The sequence below is a fragment of the Megalobrama amblycephala genome, linkage group LG23 (assembly GCF_018812025.1).
Source record: "Megalobrama amblycephala isolate DHTTF-2021 linkage group LG23, ASM1881202v1, whole genome shotgun sequence".
Lineage (NCBI taxonomy): Eukaryota > Metazoa > Chordata > Actinopteri > Cypriniformes > Xenocyprididae > Megalobrama > Megalobrama amblycephala.
The window spans coordinates 2,196,221-2,216,037 of record NC_063066.1 but is presented as its reverse complement, the minus strand read 5'-3'; the positions used below and the strand labels follow the sequence as shown (position 1 = coordinate 2,216,037).

At 36.8% G+C, this 19,817-nt stretch overlaps 3 protein-coding genes and 1 long non-coding RNA gene across 12 annotated transcripts in view; 2 read left to right on the top strand and 2 right to left on the bottom strand.

Moving 5' to 3' along the window:
* LOC125258832 (ovoinhibitor-like) overlaps positions 1-19,817 on the top strand; it is a 301,375-nt gene that overhangs the window by 252,433 nt on the left and 29,125 nt on the right. The gene's annotated exons all lie outside the window — the stretch shown is intronic.
* LOC125258848 lies at positions 2,782-3,963 on the top strand. The gene is made up of 4 exons (XR_007182688.1): positions 2,782-3,137; positions 3,493-3,518; positions 3,594-3,694; positions 3,780-3,963. It is a non-coding gene; the product is annotated as an uncharacterized LOC125258848 (long non-coding RNA).
* On the bottom strand, positions 5,185-9,763 carry LOC125258834. 2 transcript variants are annotated; one of them, XM_048175992.1, is made up of 3 exons: positions 9,330-9,763; positions 5,945-6,547; positions 5,185-5,822 (listed from the first exon to the last, which is right to left on the bottom strand). In XM_048175992.1, exons 1-3 carry the CDS (start codon positions 9,364-9,366, stop codon positions 5,674-5,676), a joined length of 789 nt encoding a protein of 262 aa, XP_048031949.1. In that variant the 5' UTR covers positions 9,367-9,763; the 3' UTR covers positions 5,185-5,673. The 2 variants fall into 2 exon arrangements, with proteins under 2 accessions (XP_048031949.1, XP_048031947.1); XM_048175990.1 differs by having other exon boundaries at positions 5,577-5,822; positions 5,912-6,547; positions 9,330-9,713.
* LOC125258831 lies at positions 11,741-19,176 on the bottom strand. 2 transcript variants are annotated; one of them, XM_048175974.1, is made up of 6 exons: positions 18,868-19,176; positions 17,509-17,579; positions 13,498-14,555; positions 13,234-13,389; positions 13,053-13,151; positions 11,741-12,368 (listed from the first exon to the last, which is right to left on the bottom strand). In XM_048175974.1, the coding sequence occupies exons 3-6, from the start codon at positions 14,545-14,547 to the stop codon at positions 12,084-12,086; spliced, it is 1,590 nt and encodes a 529-aa protein (XP_048031931.1). In that variant the 5' UTR covers positions 14,548-14,555; positions 17,509-17,579; positions 18,868-19,176; the 3' UTR covers positions 11,741-12,083. The 2 variants fall into 2 exon arrangements, with proteins under 2 accessions (XP_048031931.1, XP_048031930.1); XM_048175973.1 differs by lacking the exon at positions 18,868-19,176 and adding an exon at positions 18,194-18,824.

Below are 19,817 nucleotides of genomic sequence, written 5' to 3'. Positions count from 1 at the left end.
GTTTGTTAGTGTTATTTTCACCAAACTTAACATATGCAAACGTAATTATTATTCCAAACACAGCTTATATAACACTATTTTGCCAACAAATGCATCTTTACTATCATAACAACAACATAATTAAAGGATAGTTCACCCGAAAATGAAAATAATCCCATGGTTTACTCTCCCTCAAGCATCCTAGGTGTATATGACTATCTTCTTTCTGACGAACACAATCTGAGATACATTTAAAAATATCCTTATAATGGTTGTGAATGGTAGGCCAAATTCTGAAGACAGAAAAATGCATCCATCCATAAAAAAAAAATTAAAAAAGAATCCATAAGACTCCCGAGGGTTACAGTTTTTTTCAATTGCTAACATACTTTTGTCCAATCTTTAGTCACATTTTCAAAACTCTAAACACATTTAGCTGAACATCCGTCTGTTGTGGCCACACCATTAACACAATTCATGTCGTTTTCACACAAAATGCAATCAATTAACACATTTCTTAAATGCTTAAATTTTCTTTTCATATAAGCTTACCTCATACCAAAATCATGGATCTTTCTCATCTTATTTGCAAATGCTTAAACACAGCAAGTCAGAAATGAAGACCTAATGTTCCAATCTTTAAATATAGGATAAAACCTCTAATTCTGCAACAACAGCAGCTCAAAAGTATTGAAAAAATATATAAAGCAAATACTGAAACAATTGATAAGCATTTTTAATTAGCAGATCACTGAAATACTGAGAAAAAGCAAATTCCAATCTCAGTTGGAAGTATAGTCAGGGGTTGAACTTCTTTCCATTACATGGACATACACAGTAAAATAGGACTCTTTGAAACGGATTTGTTCAGTGTGGATGAAGAACAACACAGAGGAGCAGAGAGAAAATAATATCTGGGTAAGGGAGAAGAATAGATGAAGGAGGAAAGGAGAAGTTGGATCAGGACAAGGGAGAAGAAGAGGTATGGGAGAGGAGGAAGAATGCTGGACTGTGCATCTCTGTTTTTTTCACTTACACGTGGAATCTATGAAAGCTTATTTCTGCCATGAATAGAAAATAAAAAAGGTAATTATGTCTTTTTATCTCACAATTCTGACTTTTTAAACTCAATTCCTATAGTTTATATATCACAATTCTGAGGAAAAAAAGTCAGAATTGTGAGATGTATATTCACAATTACAAAATAATAAATAAATAGAATTGTGAGATAAAAAGCCACAATTACGTTTTATACTTTTTTTTATTCTGTGGCGGAAAAAAAGCTTCAACAGTAACCAAAGACCATGTATGCTGGATTTGTTGTTGATCAATGGCAGCAATTTCATGTTTTAATTTCAGTAAAAGCTTCATGTAAAGCTTTTACTACAATGATTCCACTACCATTGTTCCATATATGCAGAATATGTGGTCTGCGTAGGGCACTAACTACCAATGGGACACCATCCCAACCTCTATGAGGGCAACATCAACACCACACACCCAACCCCAGAAAGAGATTTCAACCAAGGGGGGCACTGAAGTCCTGCATAGGGGACTCATCTGACCAGTAGCTGCCCTGAGCAATTCTGTTACTTTCTTCTTCTTTTTTTCTACTGCACATTCTATAAAATAATGACTCACTTCTGCTGCCAAGAATGCACACATTCAACACTCAACCAAAAATATAGAATGGCTTACATGCATTATACTATTACTGTAGTAAAAGGAAACTGAATTATAAAAACAATGGATTTCATATTTTCTCCAGCTAGAATCGAAACATGACAAGTAATGCATTTTTCATAATGCCATCAACTGTTAGCATTTTGACAGTCATTGCGCTTTGATCGACTATATGTTCATGTTGGATAGAAAACTAGTGCTATGTTTTGACAGAACGACTCGATTTTGAATCAGGTTTGCTGTGTATTGATAGAGTTAGTATATGTTGAAAAAGGTTTTTAGCGTTTTGAAATGTGGAGTTTGTGTTTATATAACAAAATATGGTTTTGGGCAGAAAATTAACTATTGACTGTGTGATTTTTGTGTGTTGCTGTGTTAAGAGTTTAGAAAAAGTACTTTAAGTATTGCTAAACGCTTGTTAGCAATTGAAAAAAACTGTAATAAAGGCCTTTTGAAGTGAAGGGATAAGTTTTTGTAAGAAAAATATCCATAGCCTATTTAAAACTTTATATATCCGGACGAATGACTGCATGCACCTAGAATGGCTTGAGGGTGAGCAAATCATGAAATAATTTTAATTTTTGGGTGAAATATCCCTTTAAAACTTTTTTTCTTGTTGTGTCTCATGTTTTTTGTCACTTTTTTCATCCCTGATGCCAGTTTCCACCCGTTATTGGAGATGCTGAATGTTTCTAATGATTCAGTCCGATTTGGTGAACTGGTTCGACCGGTTCACTAAAAAAGAACCGGTGTTACGCGATTTTCGGTTTCTGTGAGATATTAGAAAGATCATATTAGAATGATCATGTGACTGAACACTGGAGTAACAGGAATAAACAGCCATTTAAAATAAATTAAAACAGAAAACAAATCTGTTATTGCCTGTTTTGATCAAATAAATGCAGCATTGGTGAGCCCAAACAAATAATTTGATTAATCCCATACTTTTAAACAGCAATACACCATATATATCAAAATTAACAAGAATTTAAGAACAATTCCAGAATAGATATTAGTCCTCAGACACATTTATACAGGTTTATTTCAGTTGTTACAGGCAGTGATGTACTTAATGATAACAACTAATAAAAGAGTTTTAAAACATCACAAGGTACAAATAAGAACGATAACAATGAGCTGAGCTCATTGAAGGTTGTTCTGCTTTGTGCATGTCTGAGAAACTCCTGAATATTCATGTAAGTGCCGCCTTTGGAAACGGAAAATCTCAGAAACCAAAAATCTCGTAACACCGGTCCGCTCCCACATTCCTCTCCACCCATTAAACAGGTTAATCTTGAGCTCCAAAGAGGTGCAGCTTGAGGTAATTTTGCTCTGCAGGGAGCACTAATTGCGTTCAGAGGCAGATACACTGTATTGGTATAAATAGGTGGATTATATTGTCAGTTTTAGTGAGTTCACTCTCAAGTCTGGAACAATGTTTACACGTGGAGTCATCGTCCTTCTCTGTGTCCTAGGTGAGTAATATCATGATTTCATTCACTAAAACTGATATTAGGATCATTTGTCACGTGAGAACCTGCGATATACACTGATGCTGATAGTTTTGCTTCATAATGAAGAGTTTCATTGTTTCAATAAAGTCTTAATTCACTTTTGCTAAAGTAGGACAAATAAAAAATGTGTAAGATTTAAATCACGTTCAGACATTTTTAAGTTTGATTTAAGGGATGGTTCACTAAAAAATGACTGAAATTTTGTTTTTGTCCAACAAAACAACATTGAGTTTCATTGTATGGGCAAAACAAGTTATTTCCTCTTGCCATATCATGATAAACTTTAATCCTTGTTTTTCCTTCTTGACACAAACAGTGGCCGTATCTGATGCAGTGAGAGAGGTGAGTAAATAAAGACTGTAGAATTACTTCCCTCCATGTTCAAATAACTCAATGTTGTTTTCTTTTTGTGACCAGCCTGAACCTGAGCTTATCGTGTGCCCGATGGACTATTCACCCGTGTGTGGATCTGATGGAATAACATACAGCAGTACATGCATGCTGTTTGTTGCAAACCAGTGAGTTTAAAACAAAGTGCTTTAGGTTTAAAAACAGTTTAGAATCACTTTCAGACTTTAATTTAATTTCTCTCTCTTTTTTTAGGGAATCAGGAACTGAAATCTTTATCGTGAAGGATGGCAAATGTGATTAAGATGTGCAGGAGTGACACAGGAATGGCAGCATAATTCAGCTTGACAGACCTTTACTCAGTATTATTGTGTCTCATTCATTATAACCTGAATGTGTAACGGTTTAATCCTTAAATAAATGCTGCATATTGAAGCTGTTCTGTTTTCTCCCTTGAATCTTGGAAAGACGAGATAAAATAGGTGAAGATTTACTTTGAAGGATTCACACGGATCATATCTAGAGAGCAGAATATCATTAAGGGTGTGTGAGCTTTTGACACCCTGTTAGATTCATTTTCAGGTAGACTCAAAGTCATCAGTTGGAAACGGGCGCTGATGGAGAATGATCAAGCAGATATAAAGACAGTGTAGTACCAGAACATTTTCAAGTGTATTAAGGAAGAAGGGTCATATTTAAAACATGATGGGGGAGGAGAGAGCCAATCAGCAGTAGGGGGCGTGTCCACTTATGATGGGGGAGGAGAGAGAGTGAGTCAATCAGCAGTAGGGGGCGTGCAGAGAGTGAAAGAGGGTGATTTGAAGAAAAACTTTAGAAAGAGAGATGTTCTTTTTTTCTTTTTTTTTTTCTTGTCTTTATTTGTCATGAAGCAATAGGCTTGTTTGAGATGCGCCTAGCCTCGCCTGAAGTTCAGCCGAGAGTAAGCGGCTGCAGTGAGGGGAGGAGTGAAAAAAGTGCAGGCAAGACGGCTCTGTTCTTGTAGTGGATCAGAACCTACTTACGAGATCAAATGCAGATATCGCGGGACTCACACTCGTGCGTTGTGTTGCTGATAAACTGGATGTAATTTAAGTTCTGTTGCTTTTATATGAAAATAAACATAACGAACAATACACCCAGAGTACTTGTTGTTTATTTCCATTCGAAAGATGTGTATATCAATCATTTTTACTTTAATTATAGATATGTTTTTATATATATTTTTTTTTATAAATGACAACGTTCACATAACCCATAGAGAGATCACTGTGTCAGAGAGTTTGGGAATATTCACACATTATTTTTACACATAAAAACATGATATTAGAGTTTTAAAATCAAACATTTTAAATCAGATCAATACTTCAGCAACAGCAAGCCGTTTCCCATCGTGCTTTTGGTCAGCGCAGTCGGTGGAGAGCAACTGCGCTCGAATGCAGAATCCGACACGTCCGCCTCGCCCTCGCGAGAGGTTTTTGACACACGTCGGCATGACATCAGAGCAAGGCGGCCCACCCTCTGACACATTTCTAACCAGCATGCATCTCGCGGTGATCACCGGTGATTGGTTCTGCGCAGAATTTGCTCATCTCAAACAAGCCTATTAGTTTGCTTCAATTCAGCTATGATAACGAGACATCCACTCCTGCATTGCATGTTCATGCATTTTGGGGGCAAAGCAATGAGGGGTGTGTTTGTTTGGGTTTATTTTTAAATATCAACAGTTTTTCTCAGAAATTGCTTACTGCACCTTTTAGGACTGGTCTGAGCTCTTCTAGTTCTGGTGTGACGCGCTCACGTGAGAGGCTTGAGTTTCCCGTTCATCACATTGACTGTCTTTTACTCTTTTTTATAGTCATTATATTTATATTACCACAAGAACATTATAGATAGTCTTTAGAACTGCGTTACACATAATGCAAAATTGAAGGCACTTTTTGGTCTTTAAAAAGAATGCCTGTAATTCTATTTTAAAAGTTCAGATTATGATACCCTGTGATATTCTTTCACTCAGTTTAGGATTAGTACAAAATACACAAGCTCTTTCAGGAATCAGGATGTTTTTGCTGTAAAGTAAATGATGCCATTATAATTTATTATTTTTGGGCATGCTCAAACCACGACAGTTGAATAATGCTCATCATTAGCATTAGCGCCACTTGCAGATCGAGTCGGCTGTTAGTCTGAGGTATCTGGCACAGGTGATCCCACAGAAGAGGAAGTGCTGCTTTATACCTGTCCAAGCTTTTTTAAGGCAATAACAGATCCTTTCCTTCACAGACCATTCTGTAGGTTTTTCTAAAACAAAGAAGAGCAGATAACACAATTATTAGGAACATTTCTGACCTCAAATTAAATGATCTCCACAAGCCAGGCCTCCATCATACCTGAAGCCTCTGCTGGCTCAAAAACCACGTCACCTGGCAGCATCGTATCTGGGATGCTTTCCGAACCGGATAACGTCCCATCGCTCAGCTCCTCAAGGTCTAGTGTTTGTGTAGAGTCGCCACACTGAGCTTCTGTAGAGTCTGTCGAGTCTGTTAGAGGCACCAAAGACTCCACCGCGTCCACACCGCCGCAGAGTAACGGCAGCTTCAGAGCCTCACGGGCTCTCCGGAAGAATGATCGAGTCTTCTTCCAATGTATGCATTTGTCAATCTTCTCTACATTGTCCTCGCCAATGGATGTGATGTCGATTGTAGTGATATTGGCTCTGGTCTCGTGTAGAACAATCTCGACAGGCACTTCACCCGGCAACACAAAATCCGAACATCTGCTCTGAACGCTAAGGCTCTCGGTTCGCTGCTCAGAGATGCACGTGACGTCCGAGCCAGGTGTAGTGTCTTCAGTCTGTGTTTCTGTGGACTCTAAACCTGCGTAATGTGGCTTAGAAGGTGGAGGCACAAAACACTCCACTGAGTCCTGGCAGCAGCAGCAGAAGTGGAGGAAGCCGTTCTCCACAGTCTTCTGTGCTCTGTGCAAGAATAAACGGATTCCTGTCTTGTGGGGACTTGTACGTTTTTCTAAAATGAAAGAAAGCACAACTTTTAGAAACATCTCTGACCACAGATTAACTGAAAATAACATTTTACCATAATACTCATATGGTCACACTAGTCTTTGAGCGCCGCTGACATTTAAGTGCAGGAAGACATTCTGCATTCACATACGAAAGTTCAAGTGTGGTGATACTATAAAGATAACTATAATGATAGCTTTAACGTTCACAGCAATGCACAATAAGATTGTGGTTGTGTCTGGCCCTGTCCCAAATGGCACCCTAAACACTTGTGATCTTCATACGAATCCGCACTTTAGTGATGTAACGTCATTTTCGCCGCATCCCAAATGGCACACTTCTATGCACTTTCGGTCTTGTGGACTTACAATGGCTGCCATGTGTGCTTGTCCGTTGAGTCCACAAGAACGTAAAGTATCCCATTTGTCAATTTTAGGTTTCAGAAGTGTGCTCACGAGCGCAGTCGACAGTCAAAGTGGCGTTACGTCACGAAAGTGCGGACTCAGAGGAAGATCGTGAGGGTTTAGGGTGCCATTTGGAACCGGGCCATAGACTGTCGGGTTGAAGTCTGCTGTGGAGCTCGCACCAGTGCTCAGCAAAGGGGGCGCTCACGAGCACACTTCTGAAACCTAAAAATTGACAAATGGGACACCCTACTCTCTCGTGGACTTAACGGACACGCGGCAGCCATTGTAAGTCCACAAGACCGAAAGTTCTATAAAGTGTGCCACTTGGGACAGGGCTTTCAAATGCACTTTCGGTCTTGTGGACTTAAAATGGCTGCCGCGTGTCCGTTAAGTCCACGAGACAGTAGGGTGTCCCGTTTGTCAATTTTTAGGTTTCAGAATGGTGCTCTTTGCGGTCAATATGCGCCTTCGATTGCACACTTTTGCTGAGCACTAGAGCGAGCTCCGCCCAAGTGTGCCACACAAGTCCTGAAAAGTGAAGCTAAAGCGTCTCGATCGCCCCCAAGTGGGTGGATGCAATATAGGTCATAAACCCCGCCCTCTCCATATAATCTAATGGGACGTGAAACAAACGAAACAGTCAAATTACACGTCAAATATTTTTTTCCAAAGATGATTTCTGTCATTTTAGGCAGTTTTTATCACGCTGATGTTAGTTCAAGTGTTTGTTCTTTAAGTAAGTTTGTTTTCAGTTAGTTATTTGATGCTATAAAAATGCGGGTTTTGACGTCATGATTGAGAGCTTCTCTGAGTTAAGTAGTCACTGAAGCACCAACAGACTTTTTTCTGGATCTTCGGGAGGAGATTGGAGCTTTAACTTTAATTTCCAGAACTGTTTATTTCACACCAACATAATGAGTTGTTCTGCTTCACTTAACGGAAGAGAGCAAAATTGTGTCATTCATCTTTTTTACAGTCTATGGCTCCACGTTACGCCACAAAAGTGCGGACTCGTAGGAAGACCACGAGTGTTTAGGGTGCCATTTAGGACAGGGCCTCTGTCGCTTTAAATGTTCAAGCTCTTAAAAGTTGAGTGGATTCTGATTGGCCAGTGTTTTTATCATTCATCATCAAAAAAAATTGTTCTGAAAGAAATTCCAATATTGATTGTGTGTCGCCACTGTGTAAATTATTTCTCTCAGAGCACATCACTACTGTTTTAAATTCATGTTCCTGGTAACCTTGAATCAGAATCACATCTCTTGCCAGAAATCACAGATTCTCTCAGCCTCTGAATGATCAGGCATTCTTGCTATGGCAAGAAAAAGGTATCTTAACCTTTAAAGATCTTTTTGTTGATGGCTGCTTCTTATCTTTTTCGCAATTAGAAAGTCAGTTTAAAATATCTAAAGCCCATTGTTTTAGATATCTACAGGTACGCGATTTTACACGTAAGAATTTTAACCTCTTTTCCTTCCCTCCCCGATCCAAATCCTATTGATCAACTTTTTCCTGATGACCCAGAGCAAAGAGGCACCATTTCTAGCTTATACATAAAACTTACATTATTATTATCCATTTCTGTTAATGCACACAGAGATTCCTGGCAACTGGACCTTAATATCTGCCTGACGGACGAGGAATGGAATGAGGCTATATATAGAATCCATAGCTCTTCAATTTGTGCCAGACACAGCCTTATTTAGTTCAAAAGTGAATTGGACTGTATTGCCTTTACTTCTCTCTTGGCAAGGCGCTTGATTTTGATTAATTGGAAACAGTCCCTTCCTCCTTCTTTTAAACAGTGGGCCAGAGATGTATTACAATTCTTGAGTTTGGAAAAGATAAGACTTAATTTAAAGGGCTCCGGGTCTAAGTTCACTGTCATGTGGCGTCCTTTCATAAATTATCTCCAAAACCAATTATAACTGTATGTGGACGAAACGATGCTGATGTCAGGTTTTGCTGATTGTCTGATGTGATTCTCTTTTTTTTTTTTTGTACACATGTTGAAAAAGCACAGTATCTGTGTATATGCAGGCTGTGTTGTTGTTTGTGTTGATATGTTAGTATGTATGTTGCTTGTTGTGTAAATAAAAAATGAGAAAAGTAAAAAGAAAAAGAAAAAAAAAAGAATAACATCTCTTCAGGGCAGCCTGTCACTCACATGAGATCCACCAATAGCAAACCACAACCATCCAATCAATTCCCCACGGACAAAATCAAGCCCCGCCCAACATTTGTTCTTGTTCGAGAAGCAGTTTCACTCGGATATATGACACAATAGGGATTAAAAGACTATTGCGACTTCAACGCTGGAGCTCAAGGAACATGTTCTGTATAGATATGTCTCGGTTATAAAAGTGATTTGGATCTCACCTGTTGAGCTGTTCTCTACAGGATCCTCCTGGCTCATGTCTACACCGCCTAGGTGGAACACAAAGTAATGTCCGATGTAGATTTGTCAAATCGGGACACGGTATGGTCTGTAAACTGTGCTTCTTTTATCGTTTTTTCTCTTTAAACTGGCGCGAGTTTTCTCTGAAGACTCGCGACTCTCACAGGTGTTTCTACTCCTCTATAAACCCTCGTCGGAGATTCTGTATTCATATCTATCCTGTCTCTAGGATTCTGCTGGCGCTAATGAAGACGATCGCGAGTGCATGTCGTCACTGATGCGTTCTAAAATGGAACAATATGCAAGAGCATCGAAACGCATTTTTTGAAAACATGACTGATCTATGAAAATATGAATATATTTATCTCTTAAGTGTCTCGTTGTGTAAGTAATAAAGAGAGAGTTGTTTTTCATTTACTGGGTATTATTTACTACCTACACTCTCAAAAATGTTGGGTTAAAAACAACTCAAGTTGAGCTGAAAATGGACAAACCCAGCGATTGGGTAGTTTTATTTAACTCAACTAGGCTAGCCTATTGTTTAAAAATTAAATTGCTTGCCTAAAATGAGCCCAAAATATGTTTGAAATTAACATTTATTAATATGTTCAAGAATGAACATTTAGTAATGATATTATTTACATTATTTATTTACAGGCGATATTTTGTGTTTATAAAGCATAAACGGTTGTATTTTTTTCGAAAATGGCAGATGGTTTCTCTAGATAAGACTCTTATTCCTCGTCTGGGATCATGTAGAGCTCTTTGAAGCTGCACTGAAACTGACATTTGGACCTTCAACCCGTTGAACCCCAGTGAAGTCCACTATATGGAGAAAAATCCTGGAATGTTTTCCTCAAAAACCTTCATTTCTTTTCGACTGACGAAAGAAAGACATGAACATCTTGGATGACATGGAGGAGAGTAAATTATCAGGAAAAGTTTATTTAAAAGTGGACTAATCCTTTAATATCCAGTGCAGAGTGATATTTTATATAGAAAGTAGAGGAATGTTATCTATAGCCTATTGCAAAAATACTATTATAGTAAATACTGTAGTACTTTTAAACCATACTATAGTAAAGTAGCTACTTGAATAAATTTGTTGTGGTAATTTATATAGTTGTTGTGTTAATATAACAACTATAAACAAATTACTTCACCCAGTACTGTACAACTAAAGTATACTAGAGTATAACCGTTTATCAGTTCTGTAAGAGTAAGTTCCTGTATTATATAAAATTTTTAGAAGTAAAAAAGAACAAATCAATGTATCATTTACAGTCAAAAACTGTAAACTGATATTCCCACAATTCCCTGTGTGACACTCCACATTTGAAAGTATTTTGTTTAAATAATCGTGTTTCTTAGTAGTTTTTGTTTTCAGTTATGTATATTATGGTTTTATGTTACATCTTCTGTTGTTTAATGAAAGTTTATTGTGGGTTACCATGATGGTGTTTTTGCGTTTGCACCTTCTTTATATTAGTATATTCAGTTTGTGGAAAAGCTACTTGTGATGAACTCTGATTCTTGTCTTTCTCTTGTACCACCTGCATTATTATGGTGGTTGTCAGTATATGTTAAAGGTACAAAACAGATTTTAGTAGTAGTGTGCATTGTTGAATTTATTGGTTTACAATGAAATTTTCTTGTTTGTAAATTACAGTTTTATACTGTAAAATGTACAGTGTGTTCTGTAAATGTGTTTACAGTTTTTCTGTATTTTTTTACAAAATTATTCTGGCAACCACCGCTGCCAAAATTATTTTGACTTTTTTTTACAGTGCAGGGGTTAAATTGGGATTTGTTATGTGGGGGGTTTCAGGCTCGAGGGGTGCACATGTGAATGCAAAGCCTACAAAATTTTATCAGTTGACAAACTGTACAATTTCAGAGAGCCCTCTGCTATGAAAACTGGTTTTTGGTTCGGCTTTTGGTACCCGACGGACCCGCCAAAGTTTATTTTCGTGTCGGGTGCGGACGCGCTGTTGGCACGGGTGGACTTTGGGTCCAATAGCCAGACTATTCCAACTCAATTCGGTGCAACTGACTGAACATGATCTTTACTTAATATCCTACACTGTAAAAAATATTACATGCTATCTGCTTAAAAAAATTATGGTAACAATATTACACGTATTATATTTGAGTAGATTTTAAGGTTGTTTTTTTTAGTGAAATTTACCCAAATAAATTAAGTAAAAATTCCTAAATTATTTAGCCTATGGCACATGATGAATTTAATATTATTAGTGGAATGTGCTTTTTTAATTTAAGTTGTCTCACAAATAAATCAAGCAGAATTTACTCATTTGTATGAATGAAATTTACTTAATTATAACATTTACTGTTTTTTTCAGGTTAAGATAATAATGAATACATAATGCACTTTTTGTTATCAAACATGCTTTTAATCTTTCTTTTTTTTGCACAAATAAAACAAATCTGTATAAAATGTAAGTCAGCAGTTTTAAGATATGAAAATAAAATTAAAAAATGCCAACATTTTCCATGAGAAAGATCATTTTGTAAAACTTGTGCATACAAATTTGTATGCAACATTTTTCTGTTAGAAAAGTCACATTATGGACTAAAACTTGAGAATAACTTGTAGCAAGACTTTGTAAAACATTTGTACTTTCTGAAAGCTTGTATGTAGAACAATATTAAACGTTCATCAATCAATGCAGTTTACTTTTCACCAGAACTTGGTAATAATGCATTGTCTCAATCTAAGTCATGAGTTTGTTTTTAAGTGTTAGTATTTTTGGTGAAAACTTGCAAACATCCAGTTCCAAGAAGAGCTTCTGAAAGGCCTCAAAAGTGTGCCTAAGTTCTTTCGGGTAGGTGAGGTTAAGTGCATATGTGAGTCCAAGAAGAACAGCACAGGCTCTTGCCAGATTTTCCAAGCCAGCCATGACTTGCACCCCCTCCAAGATGATGCTGAAATCCTCCTGATAATCCCTCTTGCAGATGGCAATTTTCATTATGTGCTGCAGGATATCTCCATTGTCACACTGTAAAATAAACATTAAATAAGTATTCTTATCTTGTCCATCTCATTAGAAGTCTGTCCATAATTATAAAGTTAATTTGTGTACGTTGTAAAACAAACACTTTCAAAAAATAAAAAATCTTATAACAGCTTAAAAAGACAACTACAAGCAAACCATTATAGTTTATTTTCTTTGTAATCACTGACACATAAAAATATTGTGTTTCAGTGGACCACAAAGACTGTCACAATAACATAAGTACAGTTTCAGCAATGTCAGAGGGTGTATTCAGGAAGAAAAAAATAAATTAAAATTACATTTAGTGACACTATTGTAGGGGTAGGGTTAAATTTTGATGGTCCACTATAGACATTCTACTACCTGTAAGTAACTACATGTCAACTAACTCAGAGTATTAGTAGACTGCTAGGTTAGGGTTAATAGATTAGTTAACATGTAGTTGCAGTTACTTATAGTCAGTAGAATGTCTAAAGTGGACCATCAAAATAAAGTGTTACCTTTTTTCATATAGTGGCTGACAAAAAATCTATTTTGTGTTAAATATTTTCACATTAGCTTTATATAATTTAATTGAAAAAAAAAAGATTGTTTAAGTTGCATTTCTATTTTTTTTTTAAATAAAAACAATGTACAAATACATTTCTCAAAACACCATAAATATATAGAATAATTGTAGTCACTTGCATTGTACTCTTGGATGAGGTCATCCTCTTTTTCACCCAGATAAAAAATCAAGCAACGGAGGACAACGTCTCTCATCATGTCGATGTTTTTATCAGGATTCTGATGTGACAAAAGTTTGTAAATTAGCGTCACCCAAATTATTTTAATTTTTTTATAATAATAATTGATGTTATGAAAGTACCTGCATCATGGGTTCAATTTTCTCCTTTAAAGTCCGGCCCAGTAGTCCTCCTCTGCAAGTGAATATGGCCAAAAGTTTAGGAGTGTAGAAGTCCAACATCTTCATAAATTTTGGTTCTAGGTGCAGAGTGGTGATTCTCCTAAATTCTTCATTAATCTGAAAAAAAATAAATAAATAAATAAAACAGGTAAATATTGACTATGGATATGTTCAGCACATAACTACATTTTTGTCTGTGATGGTGTTTCATGACAATTTTTTTACCTGGAGAAGGTCAAATAGAGCAGGCCAGCGATCTTTGAATTCTGCAACACTGGGACAAAGTTCAACCACCTCATGTCTTCGGAGAGCAAAGGTTTTTGACATTTTTTCGTTGACCACAATGGTATTGTCCCTCTTTTTCACTTCAGTCAGTAGATCAACTCTCTCTTGTTCCAAACTTTCCTGATTTTCCCCAGCTGGGTAAGGTGGTAGATAATTCACTTCTGCCTTACGAGGTTTTTTGACATTTTTGGCAGGCTTCCTGTCCTCAGGGTTCTTCTTTTTCAATGTGTTGCATGCAACTTCAGGACAACCAAACTTGCTGAGTCGTCTTCTGTAATCAGCCATCTTGTACTTCAGGCTCATTTGCCAGCCATGAAAGCCAGATAAAGAGCCTGGTTCCTTCAGACATGGGTATTTTCGGATCAGTGCTTCAGTCACACTTGCAATCTGCATCCCAGAAGGATATGCTGTGTAGGTGTACATAGCCTTAACTAAATGCTCATTGATATCCCTCTTCACAGTTTGGACATTTAGAAGGCTACCATCTGTCTTGTAACTCTCCATAGCCTTTTTGAGCACCATCTCTACTTCTGGAGAAAAAGATGGGATAGGGAAGTCATCAGGCCATGGCAACCTGCTTGTGGTACTTTGTGGGGGGGCAATGATGACTGTTTCTACAGAAGAAGTGAATGTGGATTCACATGGGACAGCGTCATCAACTGAACATGCAGTAGAAATAGAAGATTCTTCATCTGCTGACAGTGATGTACTGGCACTGAGGTTTCCTTCACCTTCTGCAAACAGTGTTAGAACAATGGGAGAAGAGAATACAACTTTGATAGTATCTTTGTGCTGAATTTGGTCAGTGGATGTAAGGGTAAAGAAGTCGTTGAAGTCAGCATCTTTATACTGAAGAGAGAAATCATCAGTGATATTAAATTCCTCCTTAACAGCTTTCCTCAGTTCATCCAAAGTTTTTGGGATTCCTGAGGGAAGGATTAACTTCCTGATTTCCTGTTCAATAAGAACTCTTAGTGCTGCAGGGTCCATGCTGTCATCTGAAAGTCAAAAAAAAAAAAAAAAAAAATATATATATATATGTATATGAAGTAAGAGCAAAAAACCAAACAACTATTGACCTAAAGTTACAAACCACAAAATGTAAACCATTTAGGGATATCTGTAGATAAAATCCAATGTCGTAACTTTCCATCATTGCCATTCTTGTATTCATGGATCTTAGGCTTAACATTATTTGTACAAGAGGCAGTCAGGCATTTAATGTTTGCTCAGCCTGACCATTTAATAAGAACAGCAGATATGATGTTTCAGTGTGACCAAGCGGTTTTGACCTAAACAATAAGCGGCCAGAGGATACCAATCACAAAGTGCCTTAAACTCAACAAGACGCACATCCCCACTTGACTGAAGATAGTAAGATCTCAGATGTTCATCATACAAAGCACTGAAAGTCTTAACAATGAAACTAATACTTTTGTCCAAAATGACAATCTGCATAATTTCAGCAAAGTCAGGTAAACCTCCAGTGCAGCCATAAGGCAGAATCATCCCCACTTTGTATACTGTTCCGCAGTAAGTCACTGAAGTGGTTAAAGGGACACTTGCTTGATTTGAAATGTTTCTTATGGCCTGCTGTACATCCACATGCAGAAGCTCCAATTGCATATTGGAAACTTTATTCACATACAATGAAGTCTTCTCAGGACTGGCATGCAAGTGGTAACCAATCATTAGTTGATGCCTTGTAGCAAGGGACAGCAATACATTTTTGAAATTTGACGTATGTCTCACTACACGCTTGAAAAAGCTATGCTTAGATTCAAAACGTATGGTCCAAAGTCCAACTACTGGACCAAAACACTCAATCAACTGAGGATAATGCTCCAAGAAGTGGTGTTTTGGGAGCAGTCTTTCATGTGGGAAAAGTTCAAGAAATTGATGCCGATGTTCTGAAATTTTTGAGTCCAGATAACCGATAGTTTCTGCAGTGTGGACAGGTGACACGACCAGTTCAACAATGTCTTTTAAAGTCATGAGAATTTGCCAAGCAGGTTCACCTAAAGGTACCTTGGACCCAATCAAGAATGGCAGAAGTCGGATAAGAGCCCAGTTCTCATGCATATTGCCCCCTACACTTCGACGTTTGGCAAAATTTTCAGGTATTGTGTGAGGGCTATTTGTTTTGTCCGTCCATTTGTAGGGAAATAAAGCAATTGCCTCATTGAGTTCACTTAAAGTGAAATATTTCTTCTTTACAAGAACAGAGAGGCACAGTGCTAGCTCCACAGGAATGACACCTTCAAATAAGTCATGGGCTATGTCTGGGGGATAGCCAGTAGTAAAGTGAAAATGCTTCAGTTTGTTGGTCAACGGACAAACCTTTTTGACACCATAGCAATGGGTCAGTGTAGGATGTTCATTCACAGTCTGAACATGGCTTGCATAATCTTCTCTAGTTCTTGGAGGAAAAGCACCTGATCTCACTTCCTTTTCCTGGAATTCAGCATGGTGGCCAAGGCAGAATCGACAGATATAATCTGCATTAAAACTTTCAACTAAACCACCAACAGCATGGGCACCAAGGTTGTCTGCTACAACATTAAGCACAGTCCCTTTGATGTTTTTTCCGTATCTAGCAATAAAAACCCCTTCTTGTTCCAATGTACAAAGGTCATTCAAAAGATGTTCTAAGATGACATCATATCCAAATCTCCTTACATCTTCAGCTTTGCTGAGAACAGCCAAATGTATCGATGTAAGAGCAGATCGCAATTCTGGTGGCATATTTGCCAAAAGCCAATAAACTGCAGTGATTTTGTGCTTTTTCTTGGAAGTTCCAAGTGGATTGCACACCTCAAAGTCATCAACATATAATATCAGAGATATTTTCATCTCATCCTCGGCAAAAAAAATGTTTTCAGTGAAATATTTGCCTTGAACAAAAGAGTCGAATGTTGATGGGACACTTGAACACTGTGGAGATGTTTCCAAGCTTATGTGCTTGTTATTCAACACCTGTTGCAAGGTCTGGAGAATAGGTACATACTGATAGGATCTACTTTCAGCAGCATCCAAAATATATTCCACAGGTTCAACAACCTTAAAATTGTCCTTAAAATATTGTCTTCTCTTGAAAGAAGTGCCAAGGGGACCTTTTTCATCTAGTGCTGTCCTTATGGGGTTAACCTTACAAAGTTCATCAACGAACTCACTGATACTATCTTCACTGAGAAAACAGTTATTCTTTCTTAAATTTGAATCAACAATGTTTCGCACATCTTGGCATGGCGTCAGAGAAGAAATAAACTGGAGCTCCCCTACCAAATTATCAATACATCTAGCAGAGACATTATAAACACTCTCCAGCTTCAACAGTAACAGGGCTAATTTATTAAGAATTGTTAGTGACACGTTTGGAATCTGGTCATCTGGAATCTGGTCATCGCTTTCTCCAGTGATTCCTTCTGAATCCTGACAGTGTGGATCAGGAGCAAATGAATGATGCCTGGACTTGCTTAACACAATCACCTCAGCCTTAAAATCATTGGTAGAATGAGGATTGTGTTTTCTGCTTTTGTGTGTCACAAAAGTCCCATAAACGTTTGTCTTAAAATCACACCCAGAAAATACACATTCTACAGTTTCGTAACTCCTGAGGTGTTGACCTAAATGTTGAAAATAGTCCTTTTCAGAAGAATGTGGTGTATTACAAATGTTACAGTTAAAGGAAATTACTGCCCCTGGCTCCAAAGTGTCTTCATTTAAATGATTCCTACTTAGATGTGTGCGAAGGGCACCATGCGTCTTGAAAGAGCATGGACAATTGTAATGTGGGCAAGGTATAGTATGGCTATGGGTAAATGGCTCATGCTGTAGTCTGTAGTGCCTCAAAAGAGCTCCTTTTGAAGATGCTGTCAATTGGCAAACCTTGCACTGCCACACCATGATTTCAAAAGGCACCACTTGCACTGAAAATACATGAATGCTTACAAAGACACCGCTACAAGGATCCTCACGTTGCTGAATGCTTAAGACACTGCTACAAGGAGCCTCACGTTGATCTGTAAAGAAAAAAAAAATTTAATTATAGAATATTTTATTTATGCAAAGCTTACACTTTTTTAAACAAGTGTAAAATGTCAGTGTAATGTACAATAATGAACCTTTTTAATTGCAACATTTTTAAAAGTTATAATTAATTTCAGTTCAATTAGATATTTTCACCTCAAACATGATTACAATAATCTGTTAACCTGCACCGCCCTTTAACACAAACTTATAGCATACCAAATTAAAATAGATATAAGTTAGTTTATTAAGCCTTTGGGCTAGAAGGCTAATGTGGTCTCATTTTAACATTTCAGTTTGCTTCAATTTGTAATTAGAATCATAAACAAATACAAAAAAAGTTAAGGCTGTCTTATAAATGTTTTAGAAATTATTTTTCATAAAATGTATTTTTAATAACCAAATTAAATTGACCTTGTTGAGGTTTAGAAACACAATGCAGCTAAAACATGTCTGACAAAGTTATATTTCAAATTAATTAATTTATAAATCGCAATGCTACAGATTAAATTTGCTCCACAGTTACGATACATATTCTGTAATCTGGTATGATATACTACATAATTTAACATTACATTAAAAATACACTATATTCTTATAAACATACCCGAGATGGTTTGCAGAAAAAGATAATATCTTCACGATCATGGTCACGACTGCTGGCTGTTTTAGTCATGGTTTTAGCGTTTTAGCCAGAGAATTTCTACACGAGGTCGAGGATATTTGCGGGAGAGTCTACTTCTATGAACGAGTTGGGACATCGCGTACAGAATACTGCAAGAGAGGGCGCCATCTGGCTTCGAGTATGAACGCAATATTACATCGTGCCATCTGTATTATTATATATTTTTTTAATTATTATTACTCTTCTCTAGAAGATTATTTTTAAATTGTCATACATTATTATATTTCGAAAGACGTAATTTGAAGGTTTAAAAAGTTACATCTATTAATCTTCCCAATATCAAGCTTACCGATGGCCTATGGAGAATATAACGTTAGCACATTGACGACGATTTATTTTAGCAATCAATATTCTAGCCACAGCACAAGCATGTGGTGGTGTTGTACACACTGGAGATAAGACAATCGTTCACAGTTTCGCAAGTCATATAATTTGTTTTCGTTGATTTAAGACAACTCATCTCATCTATTTTGCCTTATAGGCATCGGCATGACAACTAAAATATGCGACCTCAGCGATGCTACTGAACAAGAGTGAACATAACTGGTCTATGAAAGAGCTTTAAGAAATAATGAGAAGCATAGTTATAAGCTTACCTCTTATGTGATTGACGTTCGACCCCTCCGCCAAAAATGTCTTCTGATCACTGCCGTTCACTTTCAAATGGTGTCTCTAACCGCATAATTGAACCAATTCTCTTAAAATAAATCGGTGAAATTTTTCTTAATTTTATTAGTTTATTTTACTCAAATTAAGCCTAAAAATTGCACACATTTTCTTAAATAAAAGAGGAAAACGTATCTCTTGGTTTTATTAGTGAAATCTTCTTAATATATTCTATCAAACACAAAACCACAATTTCAATAATGAAATGTACCCATTATATTTAATTATCACGTTATTTTTTTTAATGAAAATTACAAGACCCATGATTCATTTTTTACAGTGTAATGATTTTTGCCATAAAAGAAAAAAAAAAAACCAATAATGTTGATCCATACAATGTATTGTTGGCTAGTGCTACAAATATACCCGTGTGACTTCTGACTGGGTTTGTGGTCCAGGGTCACATATAGGAGTATTTTTTTCTAATGAACAATGTAATTTAACTTTTTTGATTCACAATGCTCTGTTGGAGCAACTTAATGGCTGCACTTTGTTCTGCACTTTGTTCACCACTTTAAAACAAACGGATTTGTTGTTTGTTGTGTTTCATATTCAAGAGATTATAAGCTAAATGCAGCTTTTTTGTGTTCGCATCGAATGTTCTTCGACTTTGATTGATCTGTTGATCTGTTGAAAGCAGTTATTTTGAGTTAGATGCATAAATGTTATCCTCCCATTCAAATTTTACATTGAAGTGGTGCATACAACATATTTGCCCACCGGCAACTATAGTTGCCATACATTCAAATACGTTTTTTAAGAAAAAAAAAAAAAAAAAAAAAAAAAAAAAAAACCTGGGGAAAATAAATGCAGAACATGTTCACATATGACACTATTAATAGGACTATATGCATTAAATCATTCAGAAAAATGTGGGCAC

Coding starts and splice junctions, on each gene's coding strand:
- LOC125258831 (XM_048175974.1), bottom strand. CDS start 14,547: ATGGACCCTGCAGCACTAAGAGTTCTTATTGAACAGGAAATCAGGAAG. Junction 13,390..13,497: donor CTCTATTTGACCTTCTCCAG/GTAAAAAAATTG, acceptor ATTTTTTTTCAG/ATTAATGAAGAATTTAGGAG. Junction 12,369..13,052: donor ACCTCATCCAAGAGTACAAT/GCAAGTGACTAC, acceptor TTTATTTTACAG/TGTGACAATGGAGATATCCT.
- LOC125258834 (XM_048175990.1), bottom strand. CDS start 9,366: ATGAGCCAGGAGGATCCTGTAGAGAACAGCTCAACAG. Junction 6,548..9,329: donor TGTAGAGAACAGCTCAACAG/GTGAGATCCAAA, acceptor CTTTCATTTTAG/AAAAACGTACAAGTCCCCAC. Junction 5,823..5,911: donor TGAGCCAGCAGAGGCTTCAG/GTATGATGGAGG, acceptor TCTTTGTTTTAG/AAAAACCTACAGAATGGTCT.